This window comes from Ylistrum balloti, unplaced genomic scaffold, assembly GCF_031769215.1.
Source record: "Ylistrum balloti isolate Yb309-2 unplaced genomic scaffold, AGI_CSIRO_Ybal_v1 Utg369852, whole genome shotgun sequence".
NCBI classification, from domain to species: domain Eukaryota; kingdom Metazoa; phylum Mollusca; class Bivalvia; order Pectinida; family Pectinidae; genus Ylistrum; species Ylistrum balloti.
The window spans coordinates 487,132-512,740 of NW_026782004.1; the positions used below are offsets into that span (position 1 = coordinate 487,132).

At 37.0% G+C, this 25,609-nt stretch overlaps 2 protein-coding genes across 2 annotated transcripts in view; both read right to left on the reverse strand.

Moving 5' to 3' along the window:
* LOC132545698 (uncharacterized) overlaps positions 1 to 2,962 on the reverse strand; it is a 59,961-nt gene extending 56,999 nt beyond the window's left edge. The window contains 6 exon segments of the mRNA XM_060209387.1: positions 497 to 679; positions 820 to 943; positions 1,394 to 1,518; positions 1,875 to 2,127; positions 2,569 to 2,764; positions 2,926 to 2,962. Coding sequence (XP_060065370.1) covers positions 497 to 679; positions 820 to 943; positions 1,394 to 1,518; positions 1,875 to 2,127; positions 2,569 to 2,764; positions 2,926 to 2,962 — 918 coding nt within the window.
* Positions 2,963 to 12,961: 9,999 nt separating this feature from the next.
* Positions 12,962 to 25,318, reverse strand: LOC132545699 (probable endochitinase). Its single transcript, XM_060209388.1, has 13 exons — positions 25,173 to 25,318; positions 21,891 to 21,927; positions 21,483 to 21,691; positions 20,932 to 21,184; positions 20,223 to 20,347; positions 19,631 to 19,754; positions 19,307 to 19,489; positions 18,204 to 18,320; positions 17,352 to 17,494; positions 15,733 to 16,904; positions 14,756 to 15,103; positions 13,751 to 13,810; positions 12,962 to 13,146 (listed from the first exon to the last, which is right to left on the reverse strand). Exons 1-13 carry the CDS (start codon positions 25,316 to 25,318, stop codon positions 12,962 to 12,964), a joined length of 3,102 nt encoding a protein of 1,033 aa, XP_060065371.1.
* Positions 25,319 to 25,609: the final 291 nt, after the last annotated feature.

The following is a 25,609-nucleotide window of genomic DNA, read 5'->3' on the forward strand; positions in this document are numbered from 1 at the left end:
GCCATGTATAAGAGGAAAGCAGACAACCATAATGTTATCCTCTCAGATTTCGTCAGTCCTTATCATCACAACTATTTTGTTTCGCTGACAGGAAAAGGCAAGCATACATGATTTTATCAGAAAAAAGAAATAAGACACAAAATTAAACTAACCACAAGGGCTGGGATTCCACTACCATATTGTTAGTAATATTTATTAATATCTTACTGTATTGACGTTTCTGGTGTAAAACTAAGTTGTCTCGTCACAATAAATGCATGTTAGTTATTAACGATACATATTTTATTTATCAATGATATATGAGATCGTTTTAACCACAGACGTGTCTAACAGTAAGGAATATAAATCTGCTTTTGATTTTTTTTACCTAATACCTCATTACTTTTATTGCTCCATGCGAGCAAAATCACGCTAGTATGGGAAAATGTCATCATTTCTCGGTTGACGTCCAAAGTTCGAGGCCTTTAACTGATATGGGTATATGAAGGACCTTTACCTCGTAGTAGGCAAGAATGCCAGCCTCTCCGGTATACCTGCCAGCAGTTCCTGCACCTCGAATGGGAGCATTCACACCGGTGTTAGAGCCCCCCAGTGTAAAGGAGCGACCGTAAAGAGGCATTCCGATGTTAAGCATACTCTTCGGTGTTCCTCTCTTCACATATTCTTTGGCAGCCCATTCCTAATGACAACAAATGCTTCCATCATTGTGATATTGAAACGAGAAAATAATACCTTGGTGAAAGGTCCATATTTATCATATCAACGTCAGCTATTATATTTTTAAGACATGATGCAATATTTTAATGTTTTTCAACTTACCACGTTGAGGGTGGCGTCATCACCACTATCCATTGGACCTGCCTTTAGAGGACTGTTGTGGCCTGTGTGGCCATCAAACGCACCGTGCAGATCGTAGGTCATAAGGTTGATCATATCCAGATATCTAAAAAAAAGTTTAATATTCTGTCTATATGTTTCCGGATCTTGCTTCGTTTGATAGGAATGTACTGACTGTGTGGATATTTCTCCTGATTAACTTTTTTCAGTTTGTTGGATAAGGTTAACCCTTAATGTCACTGTTCCACACAGAACATGTGTGTCCTTAAGGCGCAGTCAATACACTAGGTATTCGTTCTAAAAAGTACCGTGCATTAGACACGAATAAGATAAAACAATGTATGAATGTGTGAGGCGAGTATAAAAGGCCATCATATTTCACTGACTTCGCAAAAACAGTTTTCACGTAAACAAGTCTAATTTACCATAGTCATTGATAAAATTCTGTCATATACTGAAAATCAAAGGCTAGACTGTAAAGGTAATTGGAACATCAGAATCAAGTCGACTGTATTTCTGGAAATATAAATTGATCAATGTGATGACAGTGACTTACTTCACGAGTTGGGGCAAGTCGTATGCAGTTTCAATCTTTGACTTTCCTGCTCCTGTAGCTGCCGAGAGTAGAAGACGGGGTTTGCCGCTTGTTTGTGCCTCTGCATCAAATATTTCACGTGTTGTCTGTACAATGTTGAAAAAATAAAGGAAAAAATTAATATATAACCGGGTATGTTCATGCAAAAATAATTGTAAAGACAGCTTATTTCATTCATTTGTCATCACTTAAATCATAATTCTTATATCAAACAAAAGAGTACAGAGCCTACAAAGCAGTTGTGTATAGAGAAGTCGACTCGCAACGACTCCTCCATCACCATGACAGTAGGAGTCGACTTTCTTCCATTCAGTGTAACTTAAGTCGACTTTCCTTCAGCATCAAAACCGAATAAGACTCACCCTATAATTATCATTATAGAAGGAGTTGACTCTCCCTATCCTTACGACTGTGTGAAAAGACTTTTACATAACTATCTTACCTTAACAAGGGAGACGAAGTTTTGCTTGTCGGAAGCCGGACTCCCCCTGTTGGCCGGGTACTCCCAGTCAAAATCAAGTCCGTCAAAACCATGGGAACGAAGGAATTTTGCGGCGTCATTGGCGAAGTCCCTGCGGCTTTGATCGGAGGCTGCAATCCTTGTGAAAGGTGCAGATCCCATATTCCAGCCACCAACCGCTAACATCATCTTTACAGATGGATTCTGTGACTTCATTGCAATAAATCGCTCGTACCTACAACCATACGATTCATAACAGATGAATGGGTTTGAACAGAAGAAAGTGTAGATATGGACAATGGCTTCCACAGAATGACATTGCTTTACCTTTATCTTTTGACTACTGAGCTGACAACAAACCTGTATATCAGAATATGAGCATATCACTAGCCTGTTTACTGCACCGTTTGGACTACATATCCTACTTTGGACTACTGAGCCTAAAATTATCCTATATATAGGACTCTTTGGAATACTGAGCCTAGTATTAGCCTATATATAGGACTCTTTGGACTACTGAGCCTACAATTAGCCTATATATAGGACTCTTTAGAATACTGAGCCTACAATTAGCCTATATATAGGTCTCTTTGGAATACTGAGCCTACAATTAGCCTATATATCAGAATCTATGGACTACTTAGTCGTCTACCAACCTGTACATTGCCATACTTACATGCCTTTGGACCATGACGTGCTCTCATCATTCCATTCGAATGCCTTCAAATGATTTCCATTGAGAGTTGCGAAAGCATAGATGATATGTGTGCAAAGAGTGGGGTCGATGTTCTCGGGGTAGAATTTACCAGGGCTTTGTCTGTATTGTGACCAGTTAGTATGATAACACACACGGCGGTAGGCGTTGGTAACCACTAAAATATAAACCAATCACAGTCACACAAACGCTCCGTCAGACATATCTCTGTGAGGTAAACGCTTCCTATGACATATCCTTATTTGGATTCGAGGGGTGTTCAAAATAAGTAATACTAAGCTGATAACTTCATATTTGGTAAAATGTCCATTTACTAACCTGCCAACACCGCCACAAGGCACAAAAGTCGAAGCATCTGGAAAGAGAGGATTTATCGATATATAACATTGAAACTACAACCATATCAACGGAATCATATTCCAAACTCAAATTTAACATCTCACCCTCATGATAAATAACACTATAAATCTAAACAACTAAACAGGTAACATAACAGACTTACTTATCATATGAATGTACGATGTCTTATTTAAGTAAAAATTGTGGTATTATAATTAAAAGGGACCCGTTTCAATTAGTTATTTTTAAGCATTTTACTTATATCAGTGATTTGCGAACAATCTAATCAGATATATGACAAACTGTGAATAATTTATTCGGTCATGACATCATTCCAATGTGACTTTTTAAAAATTTAGTTAGACGTAATTGTATCACATTTTAATACAGATTGTGGTGATCTTTTTCCCCCTTTTGATCGCCTCGTCTATATTTTACCTGCCCAGAGCAGTTTGCTATATCAATGCTGCTTACGAAAAGACACTTGTGATCATGTGACAATGTTTTAATACAATTAAAGATGATGTGTCTCGTCCCTTTGTGGTGCTACCTGCAGCCGTGTGAATGTACACGTTTACCTGTACGACCTGCTGGCGGTAGATAAGAATTTTTATCACCAGCGGAAACAAGTGACAGGTGTCCATTCTCAGGACAGAGAAACGCAGCCACGAACTGCTTTGGTGTTGATAATTGCAGAAATTCTTCGATAACAGTATTAACAGTTGTTATTACTCTTTGAATTATTTTGAATTCACATGCTGTTCTACTTCTATATTCGAAACACTTATTTGAAAATATTGATTATTCATTCAGTTTAATTCACTGTCAGTCCCCGTAAACCTGAATATAGATTTCTCCGCCAGGTTAATTCACTGTCAGTCCCCGTAAACCTGAATATAGATTTCTCCTCCAGGTTAATTCACTGTCAGTCCCCGTGAAATTAAAAACGGATTTCCCCTATACGTCGCTTTCATTTCTCAACAACTTAAATAATAATTTTTCCTCTGGTATACCTCCCTATCAGTCCCCATTAACCTAAACATAGATTTCTCCTTCAGTATATGTCACTGTCAATCCCCATCAACCTAAATATAGATTTCTCCTCAAGTATACGTCACTGTCACTGTCACTCCCATCAACCTAGATATAGATTTCTCCACAAGTATACGTCACTGTCACTCCCATCAACCTAAATATAGATTTCTCCTCAAGTATACGTCATTGTCAGTCCCCATTAACTTAAATATAAATTTCTCATCCAGTATATGTCACTCTCAATCCCCATCAACTTAAATATAGATTTCTCCACGAGTATATATCACTGTAATTCCCCATCAACCTAAATATAGATTTCTCCTCTAGTATACGTCACTGCCACTGTCACTCCCATCAACTTAAATATAGATTTCTCCACGAGTATATATCACTGTAATTCCCCATCAACCTAAATATAGATTTCTCCTCTAGTATATGTCACTGTCAGTCCCCATCAACATAAATATAGATTTCTCATCGAGTATGCGTCACTGTTAGTCCCCATCAACCTAAATATAGATTTCTCATCCAGTATACGTCACTGTCAGTCCCCATCTACCTAAATATAAATTTCTCATCCAGTATACGTCACTGTCAGTCCCCATTAACCTAAATATAGATTTCCCCTCCAGTATACATCACTGTCAGTCCCCATTAACTTAAATATAGATTTCTCATCCAGTATACGTCACTGTTAGTCCCCATCAACCTAAATATAGATTTCTCCTCCAGTATACGTCACTGTCAGTTGCTATCAGTATATGCCTTTACTATACATCACTGTAAAAGTAAGCTCGTTTTAGATGTACTTCTTATAAGAGATCTGTATGTTTATATAGATAAAATAAATTGTTTAAAACACTACTACATTTCAAAGCTTCGCCACTTCGTTAGACGTAAATGATGATCTCTATGAACATATTTGAAATACACGTAAAATAAAGCAAAGTCATACCGCATAGATCCACATACCTTTATACAGATTACATGGCGTAGAAGACATGTGTACATTTAGCCTTACCCTTGAGGTTACAACTGTTATAATAATTACAATAACTAAATTAGACAATAGGATTCCCAGATTACCCAGGGAGCCTGAATTAGAATGGATTGTTACCGATCCTACTGTATTTCTGAGACGCTGGGAGGTCTAGATTTTACAGTGAGAGTGGTCGCAAACCCCGAGGGTTTAATATAAGCCGATACTATCAATCTACCGACATCTCTTCACATATATCGTAACATTCAATTACAAACGTATTGTTCCCTCAACCCAGGGAAACAGGAATACTCCCTTTCCGAACTCCTCGCCTCTTCTGGCCTGTATCACCTTATTAATTTTACTCCATCTTCCAATTTCTGACTAATACCTTATCGTAAAGACATCTTAATAATTTTACACCCTCTTCCAATTTCTAACTAATACCAATATCATCATTTAATTTATACTTCCGGCAAAGAAAATCTTAGTTTTAAAGACACCTTTTCCAATAACCCATTGTCTTAATTAAAACCACCCCCACAATCACCTACCGCACATTAACCGCTTATTTTACAGTTCACTCTTCTAAAATGCTGGAATGTGAAGATGGTTCGTGGAGTTAGTATCTGTGTGGTTGTATCGGAAGAACTGACCCTGTAAATTAGCCATGTCCACAGAGCAGCACGACATAATTTGTCAGGTGATGTGTTTGCAATGTATCTCCTGTACACCTACCCAGTATAAATCCGTCAATACTTATTAATAAAAAAGTATTTTATCTAAAGTTCAGTATCTCTAAAGTTCCCTGAACGTCATTGCATGCTAGCAAACTGTATTATCCTCAACATACATTGCTACTGTAAAATCATTCATTTTCGTGGGAAATTTATTTTCGTTGAATTATTCATTTCTCTGAATCCACGAATTCCTATGTCGACGAAAAAAACGAATAAAAGTTGAGTTGGAATAAAGGACAAGCGGTCTCGTGAGCCAAATTTAACGTGCAATCCAGTACTAATGAAAATGCATACGTTGGAACACCGCGATATTTGAGTCTCTCGAAAATATATAATTGTACAGTAACTGTAAATTGTTTTACTTTTAAATAACATCTCCCGAGTGTGTATATATATATATATATATAGCTCACTACATTCTACCAAAAGTTGTATAAACCATATACCATGACAGTATATGCACCAGGTCTGTGTCTAAACCTTATCAAATAAATCCCTCCCAGTATAGTCACTGTCCCGAGCACCGAAACTAAACATTAAACGTGAAACGAATTAAATTAAGTACCCTATCCTAAACGTATTTTCTCAAGGAATTTCAAACTCAACCTATAATAAATAGATGGCACTTGCTTTAAGTATATAAGTCGATTGCAGAAACGCAACCAGGTACATGTTTTATAGTCTGATAATAGTAATACATCTTCTCTCGTAATGACAATTAAAAACTTATCATTTCATCGTCCCCGATCCTTATACATTTTAATAGATAACTATCCATTAATCCTCAATCTACGTCAACCTTCAATGTAAGTCATTGTCCTTCCCGATAACGGGTATTTTTCTTGACTTTTCTGAGATTTCCCGACGTAAAAGATTAATTAGCCACTTATTAATCCTTTGATATCATTTGTACATTGATTGTCTATATATACCAAGTCTTGGTGATCGTGTTTACTCACATCGAAGTTCTTCAAGTCACAACTATAGCCAACGATGATACCTGCTCCACGATATCTTCCTCCTTGAAACCTCTGTCGTATGTTGCCTTATCGAAGACCGCCCTACATATAAGTGTGCCCGTCCGCACTATCTCGCCATGACCCGGTTTTACAGGAGTCAGCAGGTCTTCTACCAAACCAGAATGACACATTTTATTAGTACGTCCTTCCTGACACACTTCGGAATAGTTCAGGAATCCTTATTTTATAACCTTACCAAAATCTTTAAATGGTTAGCAAGATGATTGGTAAACTTCAACACTATTAAAACTGAAACCATTTTTAATCCGTAATCCTATAAATCTAAAACTGAAACCGGATAAATTTATGAAGCTAAAACTTTATAAATTTACTAAATTTGAAACATTTTTGATATACCAAAACTGAAACTATATATATTTACTCAAACTAAAACCTTATCAATAAATTTACTGTAACTTAAACCTAATCAATAAATTTATTAAAACTGTACCCTTGTAAATTAATTCACTGAAACTGAAACCTTACTAATGATTTACTAAAATTGACCTTCTTTTATTACGAGCAACACTGTACCTTATCCTTTTTCTATTCAAATCTTTAAAAAAATACAATTTTATAAACTAAGTTGTAGGTTTATATGATTAAAGTTTTCAATAGACGAAAAGTTGGTAATAGCCCAGCAAAAAATCTCGATATAATGAAAACAAGGTTATACTGTACTAACATTAAAACAACAAGAAAACACCAACACGTGAATATATTTATAATCCTGACGCCAATTCAACTAAGGCAAACTATTAACAAAACAAATATTTACACGGTGACTCCAGAAAAAGTACAAAGGAGAATAACAGCAGGTGCTCCGTAAGAGAAAGCGTCTTCTGCTTCATCGACGACATCCGCCATGTAAATCTCGGTAAATTCAAGAAAGTAATGTCACATTCTCAAGTGAGAACGATGGAACCATCAAACTAATGAGCATCAAATACGTCCAGCTTCATATCGCACAAAGAAATAGAATATTTCTAGATAAGTCAGTAATGATGTGAAATAGGCGCTGCCAAAATATATGACAAATATCAGCTCACGGTACAGTCATTTGTTGGGAAGAATATTTTCTGTTAGGGAAAAATCCAAACACGAGAGATAACTACTTACCTCCCAACTCTAACTTCAAAGAAATGTTTCCGATTGCGTTTGTAAGAGTTGTCTCTCCTAACTCATTGATCTTAGGAAAGTCTAGTATCATTTATATTACTTTCTTTCTGTCATTTTCTCTGGGACGCAATTAAGTAATGTTTCTAGAAACTGAAAATTCTCTTTCCAAACACACACTAATTTGGTTTATATCCGCAGACTTAAATCCGTAGATTTAAGCTAGTACACTTAAAACCGTAGACTTAAGTTAATATACTTAAATCCGAAGACTAAAGTCAGTATACTTTAATCAGTAGACTTAAGTTAGTACTCTTTAATCCGGAGACTAAAATCAGTATACTTAAATCCGAAGATTTGAGTTAGGACACTTTAATCCGGAGACTAAAGTTAGTAAACTAAAGACTGTTGTCTCCTGGCGTAGTCAGGCCTACTACAGTACGCCTGTACATTCACATCAATTTACCGCTCTTTGGTTGAAACGTAAATCAGATGGAAGCAAAATTCAAATTATTGAAACTGTAATTTTAAAAATTACACACCTACTCCATTTGCGATTGAGATTATTAAACGTAACAAAACATCCGTTATAAGTGACACAACGGTCACATCCAAAATCCGAATAAGTCTAAATACCAAATACCGGCTTTAAATTCTAAGCCTTTCACTTGTTAGTAGTGAATGTGGTTGTCCTGATAATACCAACTGGCGAACCTCTTAGTCAGGATTGGCTTTTGATTTTGATTTACATATATTTATTGTAAACATTAGAACAAGGGATGAGGCACACGTTATTATAATTTATGTACGCCTTCTCCCAATATACATCTTCACAGAAAACAAGGAAGCTTGTATACATGATGTAAAATATGTACAATAATCATAACTATTAAAACATGTCTCTAGACCTAACGCACATGTTTGAAGATATCTGAATCCAGGTCTATGACAACAAGAGGATTTTCGAATGATCGGGTAAGGGAGAGTAAGAACAAGAGGTGGAAATGAACGGTTAATGAAGTCGGGAGTTAATTTGTTGTGCATCATGTTTAAAAGATTTTCGTTTCTAATGCTAAGAAAAAAATTCTAGGCCAGATTCATAGTATGAATATTGGCATATGATAGAAGATTTTCTAACTTCCGGTCAAGAAGGCAGACGAACACAGAATTTTTCACACCACTACATTATTTTTATCGCAAAATTATAAGTACAATTTTTCAACTACCACCTACCTTTAAGTTTTTAACATCCTGTTATCTGGACAATATACAAATCCAGAACTAATAAAACACCCACGTGGAACCTGCAGACGTCCAGTAGCTAAAAATCATCAAGCGGTGCTTGGTGATCATAGCACAAATTGGCAGCTTATAAAATGTGCGGATGTCTCTCCACAATTGTAAAGACATTTTACATCCGTCGAAATTTCCAGTGACAAAACACGAACAGAACAAACGTCCGTTTTCCCTTTTATCAACCGTTCAATCAACATAACAATCTCTGAAAGTGTTATCTCCCTCTACCCTCCGTGTTTAACACAACAATCTGAAAGATTTATCTCCCTCCACCCTCTGTGTTTAACATAACAATCTCTGAAAGAGTGATCACCCTCCACACTCCGTGTTTAACATAACAATCTCTGAAAGAGTGATCACCCTCCACACTCCGTGTTTAACACAACAATCTCTGAAAGAGCTATCTCCCCTTGATCAAATAAACGAACTCCTATTGAATCATATTGTTGATCAACTGTTTGTTTCTGCAGGGACGTATAATACAGAGGGATAGGCAACTGCTGTAATAAGCTAAGAAATTATCGCGAGATATCGCGAGGCGCGAGACTACAGCGAGAAGAAACGAGATCAACGAAGCGTGGGTAATCAAAAACTGTTATCAAAACAAAGATTTCAGGTGGGTAATTAACTGCAATTAAGTCAGTTAGAACTGAAAGCAGGTTTTATAAAGACAAAACATATGTATACTGTTATAATATTCGCACGATGTTTCCGATAATCAATATCATAACAGCTAAAAGACTGTGTTTTATCAAGAGACCAGCGGCTTTTCTTGGCTGTAAATAGCGTTCATTTCCGCATTGAATACCAAATTATTTAGGATCTAAATACTCACAGAAAATCTGAAAAACGTTCTCGATTCATTTGTAGAGAGGGCTCTTATAAGTTGTGATAACTTGTGCCCAATCCATTTGCTTTCGGCAATAAAATATGTTTAAACTAAATTAATTCATCTGTTTTACAATTGTCTAGTGTGTAATAAGTATAAAAGAGAAAGGATGGGCTGCATCAATATATGGTAAACGTATGTCCTTTATCAACGCGGTTAAGCTTGTTTACGTTGTGTGTATTAAATGGCCAATCTGGCCAAGTACACAGGTAGTACTAGTTGTTCTAAAAACTCAAAGAAAACACAATCTTTCACCAAAATTCGTAGATAATATTGTTAATTACATAATATTGTCTGTATAGAGGAAAAAGTATGGTGATTAAGCTGGTGTTTTTTTATTCAGCAATTTTAACTTGACCTATATGTCGTACTTAATGCCCCATTATAAGATAAAAATGGCCAATCTGGCCAAGTGCACAGGTAGTACTGGTTGTTCTAAAAACTCAAAGAAAACACAATCTTTCACCAAAATTCTTAGGTAATTTTGTTGATTGCATAATGTTGTCTATATAGAGGGAAAATTATGGTGATTAAGCTGGTACATTTTTTTATTCGGCAATTTTAACTTGACCCATATTTTGTACTTAATGCCCCATTATTAGATATAATGGTCAATCTGAAACCTGTCCGTTAAGAAATTTGGGAGATGATTTAAAAAAACTTTGAGGATGTTATTCTTGACATATAAATTATATCAGTATTTACTACTAATACCTTTTTTACCTTATAACTCCCATATATTTCACTTACAACATGTACAAACAATTAATAAAGCAGTGCTGCAGTTGATTGACTTTCATCGGTTACCACATTTTGATTAACACTCTCAGTATTGTCATTTCTAAAAAGTAAAACTGCGTCCTGCTGGAGATTTAGATCTATAACATGTTTCTCATTATTTGAAAGATACCAATTAATTGAATGAGTTAATTCAGTTGAATTTCTTTCAAATTATTAAATGCTAAATGTATTTCTTTTTGCAGGATGCCAAAGCTCAAGAGATGGAATGTGCCCTTCAAAAGAAAACAGAGAAAATCTTCAAACTCTACCGGAAGTGACCATTGTTACTCGGCTTCGTACGAACAAACTGCAGACAGTACTGTAAATACATGTACATATGGTGTATTTACTTCTTCATGTTTTAATAATGAACATTCAGATAGTAGCATTGTAAATAATAATGTAAATACTTGTGACTCTTTTCGAGCATTTAAAAGAGAATTGCTAGAGAATTTGAAGTCCCCATATACCTACAAACAAAGTGCTGATGATGATGTTATACAAATGATTGAACTGTATCCGGCAAGTGCTAAAACTTCAGTGAAACTAAGTGTTATTATTGACAAAAGTTATCATGCTAAAATTATTGTTCACCAAATACAACTGTCCTCCACCCATGACTTCTGGATAGGCTTACCAACTACTTTTGATACCTTATCAACTGTTGATGCATTACTGTGCAAACTTAGTTCATGGAGTGTGTGTCTTGGCAACTGTGATGAGGAATACCAGAAAATGATACCAGTTGGAAGTGCTATACAGTCAAATGAACATTCATCTGGCAAAGACAGTAGATGATGTATGGTGATGACGTGTCAGAGACTGTGAATTTTACTCGCATGATGAATCGTTTCTTTTGACTGTTTGAATGTCAGAAGTTTGTATGAGGGAAGGAACTCTAGAAATCCTTACTTAGATCCATACACATCTGTACAAGATGAAAGGTTACGCTGGCTCAAAGAAAATTTCTTAAAATGAAGATTAAGATCTCGTTGTTAACAAAAGGCCCCGCGATAGTTCAACGAGAAATTGCGAGATTCTAATCCCTCTGTATTATACGTCCCTGGTTTCTGAAACGAAACTTGACGACAGCTTTCCAGATGCACACGGTAGTACTGACAATTAACACCTATGGAGAGCTGACAGAACCATATATGGAGAGGCATAGCGGCATACCTACGATCCGATCTGCCTGGTCATCGTGTGAAACCCCTGGACTTTGAAGACATTGAATCAATTAAGGATTTAATCATGTTATGTTGAGGTTAATGAACTTCAATATGTCATTTTGTCCCAAGACCTATTGAGGTTCATGCCCCCATAAACCTCAACATAACATGATTCATTCCTTATATATATATTTGAACAACAACATGGCGGCCTACGGCGTGGGATAGAGAACTTCATCAGTTCATTTCTCTTGTAATATTTTTTAACAAAATCACATCAGTATGAAAAGAGAAGAAATGCAAGGGAGGCAACCCCAACTTTAGAATGAAAAATGTATTCATACACCAACTATGAGTGCATTGAAAAATGACTTGAGCAAACTTTGGTAGGTTCATTGAGTCTGGGTTTAGTGGAAATATAAATATTGTCTATTGAACTTAATCTAAATAATGTAATATGGCTAATTCAGGGTGTATACAGACCCCCTAGTATGACTGAAAACAATTTTACAAATGGCTTTTGCAAAGTTTTGTCTCATGTACAACAACATATGATAATCTTATTGTACTAGGTGATTTGTATTATGACTTTTAACAACCTCTGCAAAATATATGTGGTTTAACTTCTCACCCAAAAAACACTGATTTAACTTTAATAGATTTTATACTCACAATAGTCAAAACCTGACAGGAAAAATCTGTAATTTCAACACAGGTATCAGTGTGGTAGAAATATCCACAGTTGTCTTTCCAGACATATATTGTTGTTCTTTGTCATGGAAAAAGAGATACATACAACCATAACACGTGTTCTCGGTTATCACACGAACAACAGCTCGTGGCTGGGAACCCTAGAATGGCGTGTTTATTATACATAATTATGGTACGTCCGTCAAACAGAACATAACCCAGCAAAATAACAGGAGTTTGTTATCATTTTATTTAATAAATTACAATAGTTTTGACAAAGTAACACGTTCCTGTGGTCGCGTTTATCTCCCTGATCCCGAACAATGTGGCACGTGCTGAGGAAAGTCACAAACGAGAGTTTTGAAGTTGAACACAGTTCCAGGAGAACATCTCTCGTGGAATTGCAAACCAGATGCACATTCATAGAAATGTGCACAGTCATTAGGATCGGCGTGAATACCATCGGCCTTCCCGGAGCAGAATTTTACTGGAAAAAAATCCAGAGCCATATTGTAAGTAAATGAAGCAAACATAACTTTGCATGACGTAAATACCACACAAAAATAAACTTGGTATTTGTTTAGTTTTTTCGCTATTTTTCATAATATAATAGAATGATGGAAAATAAAAAAAATTGAAAACAAAGTTAATGAAGACAGTTACAGACGGGTTTTTACTTTTTACTGTTTTAGTAAAACCGCATACTTTTACTAGTGCTGCATTAATAACTTCATAACACAGGCACATACTTTATTTTACAACTACAAACATTGTATTAAAGGTACAATCAAGGTGATAGCGTTTTCACATGAGCTTCATTGTTACCCACGTTCAAACAGTATTACAGGCGCAAAAAGAGTATTAAATGCAGAGAGTATTACAGGCGAAAAAAGAGTGTTGCAAGCAGGTACATACATAGTATTACAGGCAAAAACTGAGAATTACAGACACAAACATATTTTGTAGTATAGAAACTTGTAGTGGCTGTCGTAGTGTAACAATTTATATCAAAATTGTAGACAGAGAATACTATATAGATAAAAACATTCTTTGGAATTCATAATGATAGAATCACGGCAACGTGACTTTACCTGGGCGATGAGGTTTGTGTGTTGGCTGTGGACCTGGAGTTGATGCTTGAGTGCTGGATACTAGGGAAGCAAATTAAGCAGCATTTACAGCATAAATAGCTAAAGAAGCTAATAAGGCTAGACGGACAGTGCCAAGATGGTATCAGACTTATTCACATCCACCAGACTTACGCACGTGTATCAGACAGAATTATTGACATTCACCAGGTATAGTCAAGTGTATCAGATTTTTTCACATCCACCAGTCTTACGCACGTGTATCAGACAGAAATATTGACATTCACCAGGTATAGTCAAGTGTATCAGACTTATTCACATCCAACAGACTTATTATTTCCGCATATCCGATTAATTCAAATCTTTCAGACTTATTCACATCTATCAGACGTATTCACATCCACTAGACATATAAACATGTATCAGAGCCTTATTCAAATTCTTCAGACTTATTCACATTTTCATATTTATTTATATAGACTCTGAACTCATTCAAGTGAAACGGATATCGTACTTATTGCCGTTGGCTGTCACTTTTTATGTACGATATCTCTCAACGTTTTTATTCACATGACCGGTCTCTGAAACCTATCCACCATGCATATGTCCCCTTATCATAGATGTGGGTCGTCTTCAAAGCCTGAGATGTCTATTAAATCTACCATGCACGTACGATTACGTCAAATCTACCATGCACGTGACATGTTACTAAAATTTTCTATGCTCGTAGTCTGTTGATTTTGCAAATCGGATATTCGTTATTTTATTCAGATTAATCAATATATCTAAGAAAGGTGCCACTAGGTCTTACTATTATATGATAAAAGGTATCGCTCTGTAACTCTGTCGCCAGTATGATCATGTTTTTATTTATGTAGAAAGATTACCTGTAGCGATTGTCGTTCAGAATTCGGAACAACATGAAGCAAAAAGCTTGACGTGAAAATATCATTTAAGAGAAGCAAACATTGGTATCATAGACACATCCTTGAGGATCTTATATTTTACCTGGTGCGTTAGTTGCCGGAGGATTGGTGGCAACTGGTTGAGGTGGCATTGTCGTGACTGGTGCATTTGTAGGAGACATCGTTGTCATGGTAACGGCTGGATTCTGTGTCAGTGCAGGTGGCTGTGAGGAAGGTTGCATACTGCCTTTGCATTGAGTATTGCTAGGATAATCACAAAATAAGGTGTTGGCATTAAAGTACAGACCTGGTGTGCACGACACTTCAAACGCGGACCCACCAGCACAGATGTAGTACTTTGAACAGTCAGTAGGACTTGGGTAAAAACCGGCACTCTGAGAGGCACAGTTGAAGTGGTTGGTGGTGGATACCGTATGGTGGGCGACAGGTGCTGTTAATAGCAAATTAAAAATGTATTAGCTTAGAAACGTTTACCAGTTATACAACAGGATACATTGGGTAAGCAAACCAGCACATAAGGAAATAGATACTATCAATATGTTGCTTACTCTTTCAAAACGGGTTGATACGAGAGTCATTTTTCAATTGATTCTCTTCTTCCAGTGGACCATTATCATTAACATTTCTGTTTGCTGAAGTATCAAATATTGTACAAAAACACGAATGAAAAGCACCTTTTAACACAACTTTAGAGTTATATACAGCAGAGCCTACTTGACTACTAAGGAAAATTTAGAGAGATCAAAATGTATATGGGGAGGTGCACTAGACCATAATTCAACAGATTTCGAAATTTTTCATATATCAGCCTATTTAAGAACAACATCAAGTACATTTGTGTTTTAAGCCGTGGCAAACAGATTGAGGAATTCCCCTAGAAGTCCACTGACGGCGTCTACCACCTGTAATTTTGGAAGATTGACACACAATTCAATGGCACCTTTTAATACAATATAGTAGACCTAAACATCTTGCTGTCGTTACTATGATATCATTTAAGTTACATATTTCAAACGTGAAAACGAAATTGTTGTAGTATAGACAAATGTGGGTACATACCGGATGTAGTGACTTTAGAAGTCGAAGTGATTGGAGCGTTTGTCTGGGGAGCACCAGTGACTGGAGCGTTTGTTTGGGGCGCAGAAGTGACTGGAGCGTTTGTCTGAGGTACACCACTGACAGGAGAATTTGTTTGTAGCGTGGCCGTGACTGGAGCGTTTGTTTGGGGCGCACCTGTAACTGGGGTATTTGTTTGGGGTGCACCCGTGACTGGAGCGTTTGTCTGAGGTACACCACTGACAGGAGCATTTGTTTGTGGCGTGGCCGTGACTGGAGCGTTTGTTTGGGGTGCACCTGTGACTGGAACGTTTGTTTGGGGCGCAGCCGTGACTGGAGCGTTTGTGTGAGGTACACTACTGACAGGAGCATTTGTTTGTGGCGTGGCCGTGACTGGAGCGTTTGTTTGGGGTGCACCTGTGACTGGAACGTTTGTTTGGGGCGCAGCCGTGACTGGAGCGTTTGTCTGAGGTACACCACTGACAGGAGCATTTGTTTGTGGCGTGGCCGTGACTGGAGCGTTTGTTTGGGGTGCACCTGTGACTGGAACGTTTGTTTGGGGTGCAGCCGTTACTGGAGCGTTTGTCTGTGGTACACCACTGACGGGAGCATTTGTTTGTGGCGTGGCCGTTACTGGAGCGTTTGTCTGGGGTACACCACTGACCGGAGCGTTTGTTTGGGGTGCAGCCGTTACTGGAGCGTTTGTCTGTGGTACACCACTAACGGGAGCATTTGTTTGTGGCGTGGCCGTTACTGGAGCGTTTGTCTGGGGTACAACACTGACTGGAGCGTTTGTTTGTGGCGAAGCCGTTACTGGAGCAATCGTTTGGGGTGCACCTGTGGCTGCGGTGTTTGTTTGGGGCGCAGCCGTGACTGGAGCGTTTGTCTGAGGTGCACCACTGACAGGAGCATTTGTTTGCGGCGTGGCCGTTACTGGAGCGTTTGTCTGGGGTACAACACTGACCGGAGCGTTTGTTTGTGGCGAAGCCGTTACTGGAGCAATCGTTTGGGGTGCACCTGTGGCTGGGGTGTTTGTCTGGGGCGCAGCCGTGACTGGAGCATTTGTCTGGGGTTCACCTGTGACTGGAGGGTTTGTTTGCGACACCGTTGTCATTTGAGCTGGTCCGTTAGTTGCCATTGACTGTTGTGAAGTGGTCGGTGCGTTTGTTACCGAGCTAAAGAAAATAACAAAATGAAAACACGGTCCTTAGACTGATTTGTATTATATTTTTTCACAAATTACCTATACCTATTTTTCATTGTTAATGATTTAATTGATATGTGTAAAACGTAAGATGGAAAATGAAACCTTGGCCACTGCTTCAAAATTGAAATGTAGCCCGGTAGCTTTTAAAAAACCGAAGCCCCTCGTTGAAAAATCTCCCTAAAATGTTTCGTTTTCGTTTTCCTGTTGATATTCAACATGCTACAATATTGTTAAACTTAATCCTCTCTACAATTCTTCCATAATATTAGCATAAGCTCTGGTTCCATCGTTTGGAGATTTATTTCCGGAATCACAATTTGGTACTTGGGTACCACGGTCCTTATACAGGAGCTAGTTGACTTACCTGGATTCTACGGATCTGGGCCTGCATTTTGTACAGAACCTAGTTACTTACTTAGGAACTGCAGATCTTGTCAACTCGTCGTTGATAGCGTGCAAAAGTGGGTATTTCCCTTCTCCGCAGGATCCTGAGAAATCATCCATATCCAAACTCCAAACCATCACACCACCATATTGTTCTTGTTTAACAAAGTCCACCTATCATAAAAAAGTCAATAGCTTTAAGGATGTTTAAAAATCAGGGGACAAAAATTAAGATAAAGCAATTTAAAAGCAAAACAAGAGTATGTTGTTGCACATCTTTGTTCGCTACATACGTTAGAATATGTTGAAATACCAATTGTTCTGACAAAATTTGTTATTTTCGGAGTGATTTCCGATCAACAGGTCTTTCTTTCATTAAAATGTAATGAAATGACAGTAAGCATAAAAAGTGCGAAATGTTCGTTTTATTTCCAAAACGGCTTGGATCCAGTATTGGTCAATGTTTATGCTTAAAAAGCTGAGAGATACATCACTTTTTAGCAACGGAAAAAATGTTGAAATTGATTAGCTGTAAAAAGAATCACGTGGTCAGCAATGCCATCAATAAACAAGTTGTTTACAAGGAAAGAATCCCTAGAACATCATAATAAACACCCTACCTGAAATTATCAGTACAACTATAGAAACTGTATAAAATCACTGAAGTATAGACAGCTAATATTAATTTTCACCGCAAATCTAGGCAAACATATTGCTTATACATCCTAAATGTTCGTCCTTCTTTCTTTGTTCCAGCGATGGTAACTTTTAAAAACATTCTAGAAATTATCAATACCTCGTTAGTCTAGCAATGTCAATTGCTGGTGACCAATCAATGATAATCAATCAAAAACATTGTTGTATCTACGAGACTCTTGATTACCTTCTTACGGAGACTTTCTTCATCATCGTAGCCTACCCACTGATCACCCTTCACGATGTAAGGCACTTCCTCTCCCTGTATGATGTGCTTCTGAGCGCCGGGAATCATTTTACAGATCTGAATGAAATAAAATATGACAAAAATTCGCTGTTTTGTGTGAGGAACTTAGTTAAACGATTGGAGAACATTTAGGTTGGACCTCCGATCAGTATAAAACGTAAATATACAATTCTATATCAAAGTAGTTTAAGAAAGGACTCAAATCCTTTTGAGTTTTTCACGAATTAGGACATAACGGTTAAATTGCATTGGTGTGTTAACATGTCAATTTCAGATTTACTGGTGAGTAAGGCAAATTCTTCAGTTAATATATACAGAACTTGCGCTCTCAAACTCGGTTAATAATTAATTCATATTTGTCAGCTTCTGATGGAATTCTATTCCATACCGACATACGATTGTATTATTGTCAGACTCGGACAGACAGACGGAGACAATTGAATGTCGTTGCATCAAACAGATGACATGTAAATATCATTATGCATTGAGGTTAAGTCAATATTTAATATATACAGTGTATTAGAGGACTAACAAAGCATACAATAATCATTTCACCATTTCGGAGTCCGTTTCTACCACTACCACAATTTGATTTCGTAAACAGGAAAAGGCATTTTGGTATAATCTAACCGGAAATTGGAAATGTGACGACAAATGAATCTTATCACAAGGGCTGATATCCCCCCTATCATAAGGATTAATAAATATCCTAATCTGCCGACCTTATTATGTAAAACAAATAAAACAAAGAAAATGTAGGTAAGTAAATAACGCTACCTATTTTACAAATATGACCTCCTGAGATTTTTGAGGACGAATTGAAAATATATCTATCTGTGACTCCTACCTGATAAATTTATTTACATTTACCGGATATGGTATCTAAGCAAACTAATCCTTACGTGTTTTTGTTGAATTGGATTTCTGGATGCTGGTTTAGGGGTACATTTTCATAATTTGACGCATTTAAATCATATGTAATTAAGATTCAGTTTGATTGATGAGCATGATATCATTTGTCTATAACTATGAAGGAACTTTACCTCGTAGTATGCAAGAATGCCACCCTCTCCGGTATACCTGCCAGCAGTTCCTGCACCTCGAATGGGAGCATTCACATCGGTGTTAGAGCCCGCCAGTGTAAAGGAGCGACCGTATAGAGGCATTCCGACGTTAAGCATACTCTTAGGTGTTCCTCTCTTTACATATTCTTTGGCAGCCCATTCCTAATGACAACAAAAGCTTCCCTATGATAACATTGAAACAAGATAACTCATCTCTGTATAAGGTCCATATTCATCACATCAATGTCAACTATTTTACCCGCTGTAATATTTTGTTTGTTCCTTCTGAAGGATTCCACTTACCACGTTAAGGGTGGTGTCATTACCAGTATCCATTGGACCTGCCTTTAGAGGACTGTTGTGGCCAGTGTGGTCCTCAAACGCACCGTGCAGGTCATAGGTCATAAGGTTGATCATATCTAGATACCTACATGGGAGAAAAGAGTTTTTGTCATGTTTTATCTCGTGCTTTGTTTGATATAAATTTTGTAATCAGTTTGAATGTGCATATGTTATGTTCATACATTTCCTGATTAACTTTGAGGTTGATTGAATAAGGCTAAAACATGTGTGTCACAGAGGTACCATTCCGAAAATGATCGTTACAATTTCTACAAATGCACCGTACATTGGGCACAAATAAGATTAAATGAAACCATGAATATAATTTTGAGGCCAGTATCATGAATTCAAGAACATTAACGAAAGAACGCATATTTCACTAACCTTGCAAAAGATACACTCTTACACTAAAAAATCTCTTCATGGTTTAAAGCATATTTGTTAACATTGGGCGATATCATGAGAGTCTGAATGCGAGATTATAAAGGCCTGATGAACACGGGAAGGATAATGTAGACTATTTTTTTTATATAACTCGATAAATGTGACTTACTTTACGAGTTGGGGCAAGTCGTATGCAGTTTCAATCTTTGACTTTCCTGCTCCTGTAGCTGCCGAGAGGAGTAGACGGGGTTTGCCGCTTGTTTGTGCCTCTGCATCAAATGCTTCACGTGTTTTCTGTAAAAAATATATAACAGAAAACAAATTATTATATATACACACTATTGTATATATAGCTGAACATGTTTATAAATTACAAATAGCAAGATATATTTCTTATTTCAATTACAATCACTATAACCATGACATCATCATGAATTTTTCTTATATAAATTAAAATAGTACATGGCTCTTATATCACCCGTATATAGAAGACAAATCTTACCTATAAAAATACGTCAGAGGTAGAACATCATCTTTGATCGATATCTTTGTTTATTGATATTTCACAACCTCTACCGTAACGGTAGGTGTCGACTCGCCTCTATCAAGATGATCATCGGCCTTTACCCCATCGCTAGAAGTTGAATCTCTTTTATCATATATATAAATGGAGCCAGTTTAACTCCTTCAGCATAACAGAATGCGTCGACTTGCCCAATGGCAGTAAGAGTGGAAACTCCTTCATCGAGTGGACATTGGAGTCGACTCTGCTCAATCAGCAAGTCATTAGGAGTCGACTTTTTAACTACCATGACGGTAGATGTCGTTCTCCCCGTCATTATGACAGAAGGAATTAACCTTTATACTCTTATTTTTACCTTAACAAGGGAGACGAAATTTTGCTTGTCGGCAGCCGGACTCCCCCTGTTGGCTGGATACTCCCAGTCGAAATCAAGTCCGTCAAAGTCATGGGAACGAAGGAATTTCACGGCATCATTGGCGAAGTCTGTACGACTTTGATCGGAGGCTGCTATTCTTGTGAAAGGTGCAGATCCCAAATTCCAGCCACCAACCGCTATCATAGTCTTCACGGACGGGTTCTGAGACTTCATTGCATTAAATCGCTCGTACCTACGGATACACCACACATAAAATATTGATAATACAATGGATTCAACAAAATAACATATTTTATTTACTTGTCGTTTCGATGTGGATTGATATATAGTGTTTATTGTAATAAAGGAAGCATAGATAAACAACAAACACCAACATTCTTGATCTTTGGTATTCCAAGAAAAGCTCATCACTACAATTTCTTCTGGTATCCGTTTTTTGGTTAGAAAAAAATACTAGACTAATACTTCCGACAGCTGACATCTTAAGTTCGATTCGAACATCTTCTCATTATTACAGATGGATTACTTACATTCCTGTTGACCATGACGTGCTCTCATCGTTCCATTCGAATGCCTTCAAGTGATTGCCATTGAGAGTCGCGAAAGCATAGATGACATGTGTACATAGAGAGGAGTCGACATTCTCGGGAAAGAATTTACCAGGGCTTTGTCTATATTGTGACCAGTTAGTATAATAACACACACGGCGGTAGGCGTTGGTAGCCACTGAAATATCAACCTATCCATGTCAAGGGTATAAAAGAGAGGCGAACCAAGGATTACATTTGTTTGGTCGTTTGCAAATCAGATTTAACACTGAGATGCAACTGTGAGTTGATGGATATTCAAAATAATAAATCACTTTTGATACACGAAATAAAAGCATATAAAATTAAACTTGACAAATGACCTATCTGGTAAAATATCTATTTACTAACCTGCCAAAACCGCCACAAGGCACACAAGTCGGAACATCTGGAAAGAGAGAATGTATTGATATATAACGTACCTTTTAAATTAATGGTTATGTAACGCATTTTTCATTGGATCATTTTCATGATCTAATCCCTGATCTACTCATGATTTCTGACCATAGTCGTAAGATGGCGGCCATCTGTCAGGTTTAGAATATTTCTCCATTATACATCACTGTCAGTTCCCATCAACCTAAATATAGATTTCTCCTCCTGTATACGTCACTGTCAGTCCCCATCAACTTAAATATAGATTTCCCCTCCTGTATACATCACTGTCAGTCCCCATCAACTTAAATACGGATTTCTCCTTCAGTATATGTCATTGTCAATCCTGATTTACTCAATTATTGATTTCAGCTATAGTATCCGTCCCTGTCAGATCCCATTCGTTTTCTCCATTATTCAAGTATACGTCACTGTAAAAAAGTCATTACAAAGCTTAAATATTTGTTAATCTGTTTATAAAACGTTGATGATCCTGCTCTTTTCGTGCACATATGTAACCCTGTTATATCTCGATGTACAATAAACCGTCTTAAATACGTCAATACGCCATGGGCAATTAATTTTCGAAAAAAAAGAGAAAAAGCAATAATGATGAATAAAAAGTCATCTTGCATGCACATCTACATACAACCCATGATATCTCTAGAGTTTAATTGTAGTGGCTTCCAAAGTTTGGACAAGATCCCTCTAAGGGTAGGTTTTATTTGGTTGGTATAGCAATCCATATGTATATGATCAATGAAGTAATAACGACAGTGCGGACAAGCAAGTTTTCGAGACAATCCTCTCCATTATCATGACAGAAGATATCACATTAGATACATCACATACATAAAACACAAAGCAAATATCAAGTTACAGACTATAGTTGAGCACGGTAGTGTATATTTTGGTGTCTCTATAATCCCTATTGCCGACGAACGCCGAAAGCCCTTTATCAGGACCAAACAAAAAACAAAACAAAAAAACAAAAACAAACGTCTTAAGCTGTCGTATGGAAGATAGCGATTAACGTATCAATTTTTTTAGAAATCTCGGTACGTTGTGCACGATAAGCACTGAACGTACATCCGTCCATATAAACCCAATATAAGTCAATGTTCTTCCCAAAAACGACGTATATTCCCGCAAAAACGATTAATTAACCACTTCTGAATCATTTAATATCACTTGTACCTTGACTGTATATATACATATATTTAGAGCGATACTATATGACCTGTTCACTCACATCGAAGTCCTCCAAGCACAACTTTAACCAATGTTGAAACTTGCTCCACGATCTCTTCCCTCCTCGGAACCTATGTCGTATGTGGCCTTATCGAAGGACGCCCTACATATACATGTGCCTGTCCGAATTATCTGATCTTGACCTGGTCTCATAGGAGTCAGCAGGTACTCAATACGTGATGCTACTTACGTCGCACTTCGGAAAGAGCCAGATTAATATATTATGACCTCAGCAAAATCCATGAATGGTCAGTACAACGGTTGGTAAATTTAATTTCTACTAAAATTGAGAGTAAAAAAAAAACTAATAACCAACTTAAATTTTCCTAGATAAGCACCTTGCCCTATTTCTATTATTGCGGTTGTACCGTTCACATGAACTCAGATGTAACCAATATGTATGTTTTACACAAATTTATATTTACTCTAAATGAAATCGTAATTCTGTATTTTCAAATATGACAATATTAATGATGGTCTTTTCGAAGAAATTCTTCCTCAACGTAACAACAGCATCTAAGATCACAATATTCGTATTGGTTCTACTTTTCATCTAATTCTCTACTAAAAAATACTTTCATGTTTGCATTGGCATGTGGCATAAATAACAAGTTGCAGAAATTAATTAAATAAGCCTGGCCCAGGGGATTTCAGCTTTCTCCTACAGAAGACAGGGTCAGATTCACCAAGCAAGATTAAGAGTGTAATACAGTTTGCTTTTTTATTCCCTGTATTAATAAATCTGGTTCATTGTCCACTATGCTCAGGAAATTAAGAAAATGTGACCAACGAACACGCTTTATTACATTGTTAAATTTTCTCCAAACTTCGCATATATGTGCGTTTTTTTTATATCATAAAGTACCTATACAATTTTAAAGCTTTGTCGGTATTTCTTTTCAATAAGGAATATTGTTAAACATTGCATTGAAAATTATGTAATTGCCTAAAGTTTACTCAATAAATATGTGATCAACTTGTCATTCGGTTGATCATATCAATGATATATTTTTTGATGATTTTAATTAAACAAATTGTGGTTTTTATATTACCATACATTTCAATATATGAAGAGTCAGTTCTAGATATACAATGACACAAGGCGAATGCTCAATCAATTCAAAGCAAAGCCACAATCGTTAAAGTCAGCCATGGCAATGGCAGACTTGGGGCATGGTCCTGGTATGGATGTCCTTATGTGCTAGACGTTTCTTATGTAAATATTGAATCACTGCCTGCGAGTTGGTCCATTTCGCAAAAGACACTTGCCTTGTTACATTTAGAGTGCTACCTCCTCGACACAAACTGAACAAATGCAACCAGTCTGCGGGTACACAGCCTCAATCGGAGAAAAGTAGAGCTGAAAAAGGATATCCCTGCTTAACATACACGGCTCACAACCTATCAATCAGCCCTGCAACAGTGTTGTAAATACTCACATGAAAAATTATGTTCTCCATTCACGTGAATAATAATGTAATATTTTGTAAGCAAAGAATTTGTGTGTAGTTAACTAGTTGACTGGACTCCATCCATTAACCTTCCTGGTTTGGATGAACCTTATTTTTGTGTGGTTAACTTATTACCTAGTTTCTGTCCATTAACCTGCCTTTTATGGATGACCCTTATTTGTGTGTAGTTATCTAGTTGTCTGGACTATGACCATTGACCTGCCTGGTTTGGGTGACCCATATTTGTGTGTAGTTAACTAGTTGCCTGGACTATGACCATTGACCTGCCTTGTATGGATGATTCTTATTTGTGTGTAGTTAACTGATTACTTGACTTTATCTATTAACCTGCCTGGTTTGGATGACCCATATTTGTGTGTATTTAACTAGTTAACTAGACTATATATATTAACCTGCCTTGTTTGAATGGACCTTATTTATGTGTGATTGACTAGTTCCTGGTATTTATTAATTAAACTGACTAATTTGGGTGACCCCAGACGAAAGGACATATATTACAAACTCTGAGGGCTTGCACCATTGATCAAAAGAATACCTGTTTACAAATGGAACTGAGCATTCATTTGTACAGGATTCATCCTTCCTATTCCAGAGGATTCGGACAGGTTGACATCTCCTTGACATCAACTGGTCTCGGCTGCCTCTGATAGCAGTTAAAACATTTGTTGCAAATGACTGCATCGTTAAGTATTGCTTGGTGTATACCCTCTTGTGGAAGAATTCATAAAGCCAGTCATGTTTAGAAAGTATCAATCTGTCAATCTAAGAGAGATATTATTACTGTTTGTCATTGAAAAAGAGACACATACAATTATTACACGTGTTTTTCGTTATCACACGAACAACTACACGTGGTTGGTGACCTAGGACCTTTTAACAGAATGAATTGCTTTATTCTACGTAATAATGTAACGTCCGAAAGACAGTTTGTTATCATTTTATTGAATAAATTACAATCGTTATGACAAAGTA

Coding starts and splice junctions, on each gene's coding strand:
- LOC132545699 (XM_060209388.1), bottom strand. CDS start 25,318: ATGCAGTCATTTGCAACAAATGTTTTAACTGCTATCAGAGGCAGCCGA. Junction 19,490..19,630: donor ATGACACCACCCTTAACGTG/GTAAGTGGAATC, acceptor TGTTGTCATTAG/GAATGGGCTGCCAAAGAATA. Junction 15,104..15,732: donor TTCTAAAGTCACTACATCCG/GTATGTACCCAC, acceptor TGCTATTAACAG/CACCTGTCGCCCACCATACG.